This window comes from Heteronotia binoei, chromosome 12 (assembly GCF_032191835.1).
Source record: "Heteronotia binoei isolate CCM8104 ecotype False Entrance Well chromosome 12, APGP_CSIRO_Hbin_v1, whole genome shotgun sequence".
Taxonomy (NCBI): Eukaryota; Metazoa; Chordata; class Lepidosauria; order Squamata; family Gekkonidae; genus Heteronotia; species Heteronotia binoei.
This window is the reverse complement of record NC_083234.1, coordinates 79,290,859-79,305,131: the sequence shown is the minus strand read 5'-3', so window position 1 is coordinate 79,305,131 and position 14,273 is coordinate 79,290,859. Positions and strand designations below refer to the sequence as shown.

Here is a 14,273-nt window from a genome sequence, read left to right as displayed (position 1 = left end):
GACGGGCTCTGGTACAAGGATGACAGACTGTATGTTCTCAAGTGTTTGCACAAGGAAATTCTGCAGCATTGCCATGATAAATAAATGGCAGGACATTTTGGCTGTAAAAACCTTGCATTTGGTTCAGAGGCAATTTTAGTGGCCTCGCATGAAACGATATACATCAGAGTATGTCTCCTCCTGCCCAATTTGCATCATTGCCAAAAAGAGGGTGGGGGGGGACCCTGGGGCATCTACAGCCCCTGGAAATGGTGGTCATCATCATGGACTTCATCACGGACCTCCCCGCCAGCAAGGGGAAAATGATGGTTTTGTTGATTGTGGAACCTTTTCCAAGCAAGCCCACTCTGTGCCGTTTTTCCAACTCCCCTCCACTAGGCGACTGGCCCAGCTTTTCCTACAACGTGTGGTCAGGCTCCACTCGTTTCCAGACAAGGTCATCACAAACCAGGGCCCGCAGTTCATTGCTGCCTTCTGGAAGGTGTTTTGCTAGCTGACAGGGACTGAATGACAGGGACCATCCCCAAACCGATGGCCAGTCAGAACGCCTTAATCAACTTCTGGGGCAATATTTGTGCTGCTTTATTAACTTTCAACAGGACAATTGGGTGGAGCTACGACTCTTTGCAGAAAATGGATATAATAACAGCATACACAGCTCCGCCCAAGCCAGTCCTTTCCAGGTTGTTAATAGATATGAAGGAAAACCTTTTCCCACCTGTCGTGATCCTGGGCTTAGTGAAGCTTACAGGCTCCAGAAGGCTGCCTAGGAGTTATTACAGAAAGCCTACATTTCCCAAAGGGCCCCGTGGCACAGAGTGCTAAAGCTGCAGTACTGCAGTCCTAAACTCTGCTCATGACCTGAGTTCAATCCCAGCAGAAGCTGGGTTCAGGTAGCCGGCTCAAGGTTGACTCAGCCTTCCATCCATCCGAGGTCAATAAAATGAGTCCTCAGTGTAGATGTCTGGGGAAGGCCATGGCAAACCACCCTATAAAAAGTCTGCTGTGAAAACGTTGTGGAAGCAACGTCACCCCAGAGTCGGAAATGACTGGTGCTTGCACAGGGGACCTTTCCTTTCCTTCCTTTTCCAGAAGAGGCCCGTGGTGCAGAGTGCTAAAGCTACAGTACTGCAGTTCTAAGCTCTGCTCACGACCTGAATTCGATCCCCGGCAGAAGTTGGGTTTTCAGATAGCCGGCTCGAGTTTGACTCAGCCTTCCATCCTTCCAAGGTCGATAAAATGAGTCCCCAGCTTGCTGGGGGGAAAGTGTAAATGACTGGGGAAGGCAATGGCAAACCACCCTGTAAAAAGTCTGCTGTGAAAACGTTGTGATGCGGAAACGACTGGTGCTTGCACAGGGGACCTTTCCTTTACCTTTTTACATTTCCCAGGCAGGCCCGGGGCTAGGGTGCCTGTGCTCCTAGGCGGAATCCCCGACCTCTGCCCCCACTGTTTTTTTTCCGCACACGCACAGCACGTGTCCCAATGACGTCACTGCCCTCCCCTCCCCGTGGCCACCCGCCTGCCGCCATTTACTTCCCTTCGGCTGCTGCCACCCCCTTCCCACCGCTGTCCCTGCCCACCCCCTGCACCAACTGCTGGCTTGGCAAAGTCTGGGGGGCACGTGGCAGTGACATCATTATTAAGTCACTGCCTTGCGTTGTCCCCCCCCCCCCAGACTTTGCTGAGTCGGCAGCCGGCACAGAGGGTGAGTGGGGACAGCGGTGGAGGGCAGGGGACGGCAGCGGGCAAGAGGAAGTAAATGGCGGTGGCTGGTGGGCAGGTGGCGGCCGCAGGGAGGGGAGGGTAGCAGCGGCAGCAGGGAGACAAACAGCAGTGGGCGGGGAGGCGAATGGCAGCAGGCAGCCGCGAGGAGGAGACGGCGGCAGTGGGCGGGCGCGGGGAGGGGACAGCGGCGGGTGGCTGCGAGGAGATGAATGGCAGCAGGCCGCTGCAGGGAGGGGACGGCGGCAGTGTGCGAGTACGGGGAGGGGACGGCAGCAGGTGGCTGAGAGGAGGCGAATGGCGGCAGGCTGCTGCGGGGAGGCAAACGGCGGCGGGCGACCGCGGGGAGAGGGGGCGCCTCATGGCATCTCTAGGCCACGTGGTGCCTGAGGCGGCCGCCTAATTGCCTACTCCCAGGTGCCAGTCCTGTTCCCAGAATCCCTTCTGTCCCTCTGATTGGGTGGCAAGTTTTTGGAGGGAAAACTAGCCCAGAGAAGGGTGGGACCTGGGGGGGAAGCATAAAAGGGCCAAGCACAGACAGGGTGTGTTCTTTCCTGAAGAGGCTGCAGGCAGGGAGGTTCTCTCTGGAAGGCTAAGCTGGAGGCAGGCTGTAGTCTAGAGAGCTTTCAGCTGGGAAGAGATCCCTCTCAAGGGAGGCAGTGAGTTTGGTATTAGAGCAGGGAACGTCTAGTTAGTTGCGTCAGGGCTTCTGTTTATTTGCACCTACCTTTGCTGTATATATATTTCACTATTTTTACCTACTTATTATTTGAGCACTGTAAATAAACTGTTGTTATACTGCTTGAGTCCTCACGTCTCCTTGTTCACAGTTAGGAGGTATTTACTAATGAGGAAGACAACGGTGGTTGGGTGCTCTGGGCCCTCCTCCCATGCAGACCCTGACCAGAGTGGTGGCAGCCAGTAAAAGGCTCTCCTAGGCCCCTGCTGTGTGACACCACCTTACCAGGAGCCCCCCCCCCCTGCTTCTGCCCTGGTGGTTTTCTCAACCTGATGGACCTCTCTTATCAAATCATAGGGGGGGGGGGGGTTGATACCATTTTTGTTGATACCATTTTTGTATCAACAAAGAACTTACCTGGATTACAACCCTCCAAGAAACTAAGTTACAAATATCTGGGGCCTTTCCGTATTAAGGGGAAGGCTTCGGTCTATTTTTCTACCGAGTAACGGATCAGAGTTGTCCACTGTGATGGTGACAAACAGTATGGAGTGTCTGCCAAAGTCTCGAGGCGGCAGGACAGAGGTGGCAGGCCTAGCTTGCCTGGGAAATTATAAATGTTTGTATGCAAATGCTAGAAGTGTCCGAAGTAAAATTGGTGAATTGGAATGTTTAGTGTTGGGAGAAAACATAGACATTGTGGGAATTTCAGAAACTTGGTGGAATGAGGAGAATCAGTGGGACACGGTGATTCCTGGATATAAGTTATATCGGAAGGATAGGGAGGGAAGGGTTGGAGGTGGGGTGGCTCTGTATGTCAGAGAGGATATACGGTCCAGTAAGACTGAGGTCAGAGAATTAGATTCCCTTTTAGAAATGCTTTGGGTTGAAATAGAGGGCCCAAAAGGAAATTTAACTATGGGAGTTTGTTATCGCCCACCAAATCAAAAGAGAGAGGACGATTATAATATGATGGAAGGATTAAAGATAGCGGCTAAACGTAAAAACTGTGTCGTAATAGGTGATTTTAACTACCCGCAGATTGATTGGGTCAATATGTGTTCTGGTCGAGAGAAAGAGATTGAGTTTCTTGATGTTCTCAATGACTGTGCTATGGAGCAGATGGTCTCAGAACCTACCAGAGGTGGGGCGATCCTGGATCTGGTCCTAAGTAATGCCCAAGACTTAGTGAGAGACGTAAAAGTGATTGTGCCGCTTGGGAACAGTGACCATAATGTTATTGATTTCACCGTTTGTATAAATAGGGAGTTGCCCAAAAAGACCGCCACAACCACATTTAACTTTAAAAGGGGTAAATTCTCTGAGATGAGGAGGCATGTGAGGAGGAAACTGAAAGGAAAGGTAAATACGGTCAAAACCCTTGGGGAAGCTTGGAGACTATTTAAAACTATAATCCTAGAAGCTCAGATAAAATACATACCACAAGTTAGGAAAGGCACAAACAGGTATAAGAAGAGGCCAGCATGGTTAACAAACAAAGTAATGGAAGCTGTAAAAGGTAAGAAGGACTCCTTTAAGCGGTGGAAAACCAGTCCAAGTGAGATTAATAAAAGGGAACACAGGCAGTGGCAAATCAAATGCAAGACTGTGATCAGGCAGGCAAAAAGGGACTATGAGGAGCATATTGCAAAAAACATAAAGACCAACAATAAAAATTTCTTCAAATATATTAGAAGTAGGAAACCAGCCAGGGAAGCAGTGGGGCCCTTGGATGACCATGGGGTAAAAGGATTACTGAAGGAGGATGGGGAAATGGCTGAGAAGCTGAATGCATTTTTTGCCTCCGTCTTCACCGTGGAAGATGAGAAGTGTTTGCCCGCCCCAGAACCACTAATATTGGAAGGGGTGTTGAAAGACCTGAGTCAGATTGAGGTGACAAAAGAGGAGGTCCTACAGCTGATAGACAAATTAAAAACTAATAAGTCACCGGGTCCGGATGGCATACATCCGAGAGTTCTGAAAGAACTCAAAGTTGAACTTGTGGATCTTCTAACAAAAATCTGTAATCTTTCATTGAAATCTGCCTCTGTTCCTGAGGACTGGAAGGTAGCAAATGTCACCCCCCTCTTTAAAAAGGGTTCCAGAGGAGATCCAGGAAATTACAGGCCAGTCAGTCTGACTTCAATACCGGGAAAGTTGGTAGAAACCATTATCAAGGACAGAATGAGTAGGCACATTGATGAACACAGGTTATTGAGGAAGACTCAGCATGGGTTCTGTAAGGGAAGATCTTGCCTCACTAACCTGTTACATTTCTTTGAGGGGGTAAACAAACTTGTGGACAAAGGAGACCCGATAGATGTTGTTTACCTTGACTTCCAGAAAGCTTTTGATAAAGTTCCTCATCAAAGGCTCCTTAGAAAGCTTGAGAGTGATGGAGTAAAAGGACAGGTCCTCTTGTGGATCAAAAACTGGCTGAGTAATAGGAAGCAGAGAGTGAGTATAAATGGGCAGTCTTCGCAGTGGAGGACGGTAAGCAGTGGGGTGCCGCAGGGCTCGGTACTGGGTCTCATGCTCTTTAACTTGTTCATAAATGATTTAGAGTTGGGAGTGAGCAGTGAAGTGGCCAAATTTGCGGATGACACTAAAGTGGGCGTCAACGTGGCAGATGCGGTTCAATGTGGCCAAGTGCAAAGTAATGCACATTGGGGCCAAGAATCCCAGCTACAAATACAAGTTGATGGGGTGTGAACTGGCAGAGACTGACCAAGAGAGAGATCTTGGGGTCGTGGTAGATAATTCACTGAAAATGTCAAGGCAGTGTGCGTTTGCAATAAAAAAGGCCAACGCCATGCTGGGAATTATTAGGAAGGGAATTGAAAACAAATCAGCCAGTATCATAATGCCCCTGTATAAATCGATGGTGCGGTCTCATTTGGAGTACTGTGTGCAGTTCTGGTCGCCGCACCTCAAAAAGGATATTATAGCATTGGAGAAAGTTCAGAAAAGGGCAACTAGAATGATTAAAGGGCTGGAACACCTTCCTTATGAAGAAAGGTTGAAACGCTTAGGGCTCTTTAGCTTGGAGAAACGTCGACTGAGGGGTGACATGATAGAGGTTTACAAGATAATGCATGGGATGGAGAAAGTAGAGAAAGAAGTACTTTTCTCCCTTTCTCACAATACGAGAACTCGTGGGCATTCAATGAAATTGCTGAGCAGACAGGTTAAAACGGATAAAAGGAAGTACTTCTTCACCCAAAGGGTGATTAACATGTGGAATTCACTGCCACAGGAGGTGGTGGCAGCCACAAGCATGGCCACCTTCAAGAGGGGGTTAGATAAAAACATGGAGCAGAGGTCCATCAGTGGCTATTAGCCACAGTGTGTGTGTGTGTGTGTGTATATATATATATATATATATATATATATTTGGCCGCTGTGTGACACAGAATGTTGGACTGGATGGGCCATTGGCCTGATCTAACATGGCTTCTCTTATGTTCTTATGTTCTTCTTATGTCTCTATGCCCTGTTGTTGGCTGTCCTGAGGAAATGACAGCCACTGTGTGGGACAGGATGCTGGACCAGAAGGGCTCTTCTTACGTTCTGAAGGTGCCACTGGACTCAAACTTTGTTCTGATGTTTTAGACCAACACAGCTGCTGCCCACCTGGAATAAATACTGTTAGTTTTTAAATGCCCTTTGGATTTCTCTTTAATTTTGCTACAATGGACCAAAACATATACCCCTCTGGTTTTCTATCGGAGGGCTTTTATTTGATACAGCTAGTTGTGTGACTCCGTGGAAACAGTTTAGAAGGGTATTTAATTGATCAGCTATTGAAGGTAACAATCAGATGGGCAGCTTATCCTACTAATTTACTTGAGACTTTTTGGCTCAACCAGACAGTAACAGGTGCAAGCCGCACCTGGAGAAGACAGACCCATCAGCCCAGTCTTCTTTGGTGACAAGATCTGTGCACGGCCTGGAAAGCCTGTTGGTGATATCTCTTGCTTCCCCACCCCCACTCCTTTAACTCCAAGTCAGCTATCCAGGAGCTAGAACAGCAGCCAGATCAACACACTGGCAAATGATATTGTAATCTTGTTTCTGAATTTGTAGTAAATATTCAATATGAGGATATTTTTGGTTTAGGTTTTGAACAACTAATATCCAAATGCGGATCCCCAGAAACAAAGGCTCTCTGGTATGTCTGCTCTCAGGACCAAACAGCATGTAGCCCACTGGTACACCTTCAGCTCTCCCCCCACAGTGGGACAAACAGCATCTCTAAGGGCCATCTCAAGCCAGGAACATGACCTAGGGAGGAAGGCAGAAGCCCTTTCTCCCCATGTAGGGTTGCCAACCTCCACATGGTTGTGGCCGGAGATCTCCCAGAATTACAACTGATCTCCCCTGGAGAAAATTGCTGCTTAGGAGGGTGGCCTGTATGGCATTATACCCTGCTGAGGTCCCTCCCCAAACCCCACCCACCCCAGGCTCACCCCCACAAATCTCCTGGAATTTCCCAATCCAGAATTGCCAACCCTACCCCCATGCCATGGTCATGATCTGAACTGGGGCCCTGCAACTTGGGAAACAAGTCCTGTCACAGCATTTATAGGATCATCTGAGTTAAAGTCGGGGAGCCCAAACACAACACCTTCAAATCTGTAATGCAAAGTTTGGCCTGCAGCCTCTAAGTTACAATAAGAAAGCTGAAGAAAGATCATTCTTAAAAGGCATTTTGGAGAGGAATAATTTCCCACAGGTGCATAGAGGTTTCTGCAGCTTCCAGTGCCGCCCCTAGGTACGTGGCACTCCAGGCAGGCTCCCTGCCTGGCATCCCCCACCCTCCCTTCCTCCGCAGTGCCGCAAGGCAGCGCCATGCTCCGTCGCCACCCCCCATCAGAGCGTGCCACAACAGGCTCAGCCCTATCAATGCAGTCAGCATCTGATCCTTCTTTGAACAGAGCGCTAGAGGAGGCTTCTCCCTCCTCCTTCCCAAAACCGGAAGTGAGGGGGAGCGAAGCCTCCTCCAGTGCTCTGTTCAAAGAAGGATCAGATGCCGGCAGTGTCAAAGCCAGTAAGGCTGAGCCTGTCACGGTGCACTCCTCTGATTGCGACCGGGGCGGTGGTGGTGTGGAGCTCGGCACACGGCACTTTGGAAGGGAAGGGAGGGGAGGGGGTGGGCAGTGGTGGTGGTGGCAGCAGGGGGGAGAGGCAGGCAAACTAGGCGTTTGTCATGCGCACCATAAGGGGGGGAGCCCAATTCGTTGCCCCCCGTCCCAGCGGCCTAGGCAACTGCCTAGCTTGCCTAGTGGGTGAGCCGGCCCTGGCTGCTTCCAGGCAGACAGGTTTTTGAAATTATACAAAAAGTTGTAAATGTGACTACCAGAAGCCAATCAGGGTCAGCTTTACATCTCTGGAACAGACCCCACTTTCAGCAAGCCTTCTTTGGAAATTTTTATTCCTCTCCCTTCTAGCTCTCAGGGCAACTTACTATAAGAAAGAGTTTAAAACCAATTAAGACAATCACAATATTTAATAGAATAAAACATAACATCACTATAACCACTAAAAGCCCTTGTAAAACCAGATAGTTTTGTTTACACTACAAGAAGTTAATGGAGGAAGTGATATTTCTTCCCCCTCCCAGCTGAGAAAACCTGTCCAGACTTGGCAAATATTGACAAACATTGACTCCTGGGAGGATCTGAACTCATCCGTGGGGCTCATATAAGTTTGGTCATCCCCAGTTGCAAAGGTTTTGTAGAAAAGGACTTGAGTTGAGCCCAGAAGCAAAGAGGCATCCAGTGCATTTCCTCTCTGGAGCATAATAGTGGCCTACCTAGTAGGTCTGCTGCCTCAGTATTGCCAACCCTATAATTGCACCCCAGGGCCCAAGCAAACAGCCTTTTGCAACTCCTGGGAAACAGATGATGGGAACAGCACTTGGCAGCTGCTCACCAACTACAGGGCATCCTCAGAACTGTGTGCAGCTGTCTTTGCCCTCAGACTTCAGCATCCTTTCCAAGTATCTCATGGCAGAACTTGCATAGTACTGGGGATGCTGTCAAAAATAGCATCTCTGTGTCATATTCTTTCCTGACCTCCAGTAATGCCCAGCAGCACTTGCTGGGTGGCATGAGATCACAACATGGTGAGTCTCCCTTCCTGGGCTGTGCTGGCAGTAATGTGATAATATCCTACTGCATAGTGGTTGTGACTAGACACTGCAAGGAACTGGGGAAGAACTCAGCACAGAGTCACTGTTTTCGGCAGGAGTTCAATTTCTCTGAAACTACATAATTTGATTGAAATTTTATTTTAAAACAAAAAAAAACATTTTTACTACTTTTTAAGGCTGCAAAGATTATTTATTGTTATATTTCTGCTGCTGCATTCTGGCCCAGCTGCAGTTTCAGGGTTGTCTACAAGGGCAGTCCAACACAGAATGCATTGCAGTAATCCAGCCATGAAGTTATGAGAGCAGGGGTCAATGTTGCTAGATGGGTGGAGTCTAAGAAAGAAATGGCAACATTCAGATGGGCAATTTGGGCCCACACAGTCACACCCCCCCCCCTCAGATTAAAATGGCACATCTGGGCCTTCCATGCACTCACCCTTACCTTGCCTCCTGATGCCTCTCTGCCGCTTCAAAAGACCACCAGGTACTTCCTAGTGCATTTCCAGGCTGTTTTAAACAGCTGGGGCATGCCACAGAAGCACCCTGCAAGCACACAAGTGGTGTGACCACTCCTCCTGGGCACGCACAGCCCATATCTCTCTTGGCAGCCAGGCGCAGGTTGTCCTGATTGCAGTGGGGCGTCTCAAACTGTGATGGCTTTTTTTTAAAGCCAAGAGGTGCCAGTCTGAATGCAGTTGACAAACCAGATGCTGCTGATAGGAGCTCTTGGCCACTGCACCAATCTGATTTTCAAATAGCAAAGCTGGCCCCTTGAGCACCCACAAGCTTTTAAACTGCCCTGCAAAAGCCAACTTGCTTGCAAAGTCCATCTGACTCCATAAAGGACAATTCCTCTAAAACATCAGACTTCTGGAGCAACATTAGCTCTGTCTTAACAAAATATGGAGCTGGGTATCATCTTCATATGGATGACACAAAAAACTCCAAAGCTCTGGACAGTATCATTCTGTGGCCATACCTATATATCAAACAGCATTGATGAGAGAGCAGAATTTGGTGGCATTCCACAGGACTAAGCCCACCCAGTTGATTCTGCTCCTCTAGTGGAAACTCTTTGATCAGACGGAATGACCAAAACCACCCTTTAACACCAACTCCACATTCCAACTGATGGATAAGAATGGCCAACAGTGTCAAAGCCACTGGTAGATCTATCACCAGGGATGACTTTTCCTGTCCAACTTGAAACCAAGATCATCCACCAGTGCAACTAAAGCCATCTTGGTTCCAAACTGAGGTCTAAAACCAGGCTGAAATGGGTAAAGGGCAGGTATCCAGGAGCTGCAGGAGCCGCTTCACCATATGTGCTCTATTACCTGTCATGGAAACAGTTAACTGGAGAGATTTTCTCACCAAAGAACACAGCAAAAACATCACAGCAAGAGGCCATATTAACATCACTGGCAGGGCTGGACTTGGAGTTATTGAGTCACAGTCCCTTTTAAACAACTGAACTCAGTGAGATTCCACTGACACAATTCAGGCACAGAAGAAAGGCTCTTTCACCTCTATCACTACCACCTCACAAGCCTGTAAATGGGCTCCATGGAATGCTGACTAATTCATCTCAAGTCCTCCATCAGTGTCACTCTAGTTGTCTTCCAGTTTGCTCCGATTTGTGCCTCCCCACTTTTTAGAGTTTCAAGGGACTGCAGAAGACAGCACTGCCCTGCAGCTCAGCTGTTATTTGTGGCTTTTGCCCTGCTTTCAGCTCCATCTACAATCTGCTCTAAAAGTTCATGGAGGTTCATGACAGTGAACCTGTCACAAATTTCTGTTTGTGAACCATGAACAGGGCAAAATTCATGATGAGTTTTGCTTTATGGCTCAGTTTGTGCTAGAACTGACAATGGCCAGCCCCCTAATCAGATCATCAGCAAGCCTCTCAGTACAGAAATGCAGGTCCACTGTATGACCTTTGTCATGTCCTGGGCTCACACCAAACTGCAACAGCCCCATGGTTGTCCTCGTGGCTATGACAAGGTAGCCTCAGCATCTCCAAGGGCTCCTGTACCGAACTCGGAAACTGCAGCTAGTCCAGAATGCGGCAGCCAGGCTGTTAGTGGGACTACCTCAGTGGGAACATGTACAGCCTAGGCTGCAGGAGCTGCACTGGCTGCCAATTGTGTTCCGAGTTTATTACAAGGTGCTGGTTATTACCTTTAAAGCCCTATATGGCCAAGGACCTGTCTACTTTAGGGACCGCCTCTCTCCATATATCCCCCAGAGAGCACTGAGATCTAGTTCTCAAAATCTTCTAAAAATCCCTGGACCAAGGGAGGCCAAACTGAAAACAACGAGAGAACAGGCCTTCTCAATAATGGCCCCCCACTGGTGAAATCAATTGCCAGAGGAGGTGCGAGCCCTGCCGGACTTTAATCAGTTCTGCAGGGCTTGTAAAACTGCCCTTTTTCAACTGGCCTATAAGATGGAATCCTGAATGCGACATCTAACCATCTGGATATATATATATACTGTACTGTAGCACCTTTTAATTTGTAGTGATTTTAATTAATTTATTTATCTAATGTGTTTTAATTGTATCTTATTGTATAATTGTATTTTATAATCATGGTACACTCCATGTCTTGTGAGCCGCCCTGAGCCTGCCTTGGCGGGGAGAGCGGGATATAAATAAAAGCTTATTATTATTATAATCTCTTTCGGGGTCCTCAGGGCCAAGTCAGGAACCCTGCTGGCACACTCGGTCAACAGTAAACCAGCAGGATCCCTCATCTTGCCATTGATTGTGTATCAGGCAATTGCCAATGCTGATTATTAATACTGTGATTGTATAATCTGCATTTCATCTAATGTATGCATTCCAAATAAGTCTCTCACACGTTGTCTTTTACCATATAATTACTGATTAGCTTTGCTCTGCTCGTTCTCCTGCTCGTGTAATCTTAGAGTGGGATGGAATGTGCCACGGCCTCCCTTTTTTCTATTTCACCTTGAGAGGCAGGTGGAGTCTTATTTGCAAAGAAAACACCTAGTTGGGGGGGGGGGGGTGTTGAGCACATAACAATTCAAATGATTACCCCCAGTTTTGCACGCCTTGGTTGCTGATGTCATTAATGTGCAGTGAAGAACAAGCAGCAGGAGAGGAAACACAGGACTCCAAGCTGGTCTTCCCACTGCAGCAGTGAGGCCCAGTGGAGGCCCCAGGCGAGCCAGTCAACAGGCATCCGTGGCAATAGCTTTCATCTCGATGGTGGGCAGCCTCCGTTCAGATCAGGGCACAGTGAGGGGAGGGGAGCTTTGATTTTTTTCTTGTGTACCATCTTATCTAAAAATGGCCACGACCCTGTACAACTGGCTCAGGGGGAAAGACCAGGGAAAGGCAATACTTTCCCCTTCCTCCTCCTGGGGCTAATAACACCGAGGGAAGGGGCTAGGGAAATTAAGGGACCGCATTTCCATCTCTGCCACAGTCCAAGGATCCCACACATCAGCTGTTTCAAAGATCTACTACTATTCCAACTTCTTATCTGGTTCTATCCCAATTCTTACTGAAATTCAATTAGTGAAAAGGGCGACTTAAAAGATCAGTGAGCCTGAGGCTGCCTGTTTCGTACCATTTGACTATCAGAAACAGAACCAGGCAAATAAAACAATATATGTAAATTGGTTCATTCATTAACATATGAGGCTGCTGTATCCTGAGTTGGACCCTCTGTCCACCCTGCTCAATGTTGTCTGCTCCGACAAAGATCTGGTATCTTTCAGCACGGGATGTCGGACCTTCTGAATATAATTCATGGCCATTGAGTGACTGCTCCTCTGAGCATAAGGTCCCACAGAAAACCGAACAGAAGCAGCTTGTTTATCAGAAGTCAGACTGGTCCAGCTGGCCCAGTCCTGCCTACTGTAACCAGCAGTACCTCTCCAATATCTCAGGCCCAGAATCAGCTGCCAGAGATTCTTGGAAGTGAAGATGCCAGCAATTATACTTCTATATACCTTTGCTCTGCCACTAAAGTACAGGCCTTCCCCAATTTTCAGGTTGCCAAATTCAACTTTTCTTCAAGCAGTTTTGATTATTTCTCTGTTCAATTGTTAAGTTTTATATGAAGCATGTTCATCGGAAAAAAGCATATCTCCATTTACAGCTCCAGAAATACTCAGCAGTGTCCCTTTCATTGGAGGCTTTGGGTTGTTGTTTTTTTGGGGGGGTGTTTCCTAAAACTAGTGGTATCCAGTGGGCAACTCACAAGACTGCAGGCCAGTGTTCCCTTTACCTGTGAAGTCATTTCCACTGAACAAGTTGGGACTTACTTCCAAGTAAATACACATGGGCTGGGACACTGAGACTAGCCTGGGCAAATATCTTTACGTGGGGGTTTTGCCACTCCAAAATACTTGAAATTTTTCTGTGAAATGCATGCCTTGCATTAACTTTTGGAATAACACATCCAACTTACCCTTGAGAGACCTTTCCCAGTAGTGAAGAAGGTGTGGATAACATTCTGCCCACCCCACCAATGCCAATGTAAGGTCAGCGTTGAAAAAGGAATGGCCTGTGAGCCATGCCTCTTACCTGGCTTTGTGAGTTCTGTTCCCTTGAGGGCTTACGGCAGAAATGGTTGCATTGGAAAACTGTGTCTCAGAAGACACGTTAATGGTTTTGTCGCTGCTCAGTTCCAAGAAAGTGCCATTGGCAGGGTATGGCACCACCTCTTCATTGTCATCATAATCGACATAAAGGCTGTCTAGGTGAGATCCAACAGAGTTGACAGGGTCCCTTGGAGAAAAGATACTGTTTACAGTCTTGTTCCGGGCCAGCTCTTTTGAGTCTGATGTCTTGTCCAGAAGCTTGTGAGTGATTGCATTTTCTGAAAGGAATTCTTTGGAAACAAGCTGGGCATCAAATTCCCTTCCACCCCTTTCTGCCATGTAATTGGACTTGGTTGCATTTGAATCTGGAATGAAGAATGAAAAGAGGAAAAGAGAAAACAATTGGGGAAAATGAGAGATCTGAAATTAAATTGTGCCATTTTTTTTTTAATGGGAAAATTTAGATGTAATTACTTCAGACTGGAATTTTAATAGAACATTTCCCCTCAGAATCTGAATGCCTATTGGCATGTTTTGATTCTTTTGATTTTTACAGGCATCGGATATCTCAAAAGTCACCAACTCTCAAACACAAAGTATGTCTGCTCTGTCAAATACTGTTGCCTAGTGGATACTGACAATGTCACTGCGTGTCAAATGAAGTTCTACGGTCCACACACATTCAGTCAATAACCAGACATTCAAGGAATGTCCAGCAGAATTTTCCTGAGATGTTTTCTGTCTCCGCAGGGCAAATGGTTTCATGGGAGCCAGGGCAGACCATCTCAGCTGGAGTCTTTTCACTGCATCTAATTTTCAGTTCCTTCATGGCAACTTTACACATAAACAGAGGTACCAAAGCAAATGCCCTATAGTAATGATTGTTGAGCTTTGCAGTTAGGTAAGCAAGAGAAAGTCCTGCAGCATTCTCCTGCTGCACCTTTGGGTTTTGCCCATTCTCAAAATCAAATCTGTAGAACTGCAAGGAGAAAATCCACAGCCTGGGCATGGGTGGGTCTGGGGTGGAGCCTGGCATAAACACTGTCTATTTGCTTAAAAGTAAAGATGAAAAGGGGTGGCTGCACAATTTCCTCCAGCTATACAAATGCAGCTAAAAACTGGAGAAGGCTTTTGTCT

General features: G+C 47.4%; 1 protein-coding gene across 3 annotated transcripts in view; it reads right to left on the bottom strand.

Moving 5' to 3' along the window:
* Nucleotides 1-14,273, bottom strand: part of ADAMTSL2 (ADAMTS like 2) — an 84,347-nt gene that overhangs the window by 43,892 nt on the left and 26,182 nt on the right. For all 3 annotated transcript variants that reach the window (XM_060251422.1, XM_060251423.1, XM_060251424.1), the window contains one exon: nt 13,120-13,501. In XM_060251422.1, the coding sequence (XP_060107405.1) occupies nt 13,120-13,501 (382 nt within the window). The remainder of the gene's footprint in view (nt 1-13,119; nt 13,502-14,273) is intronic.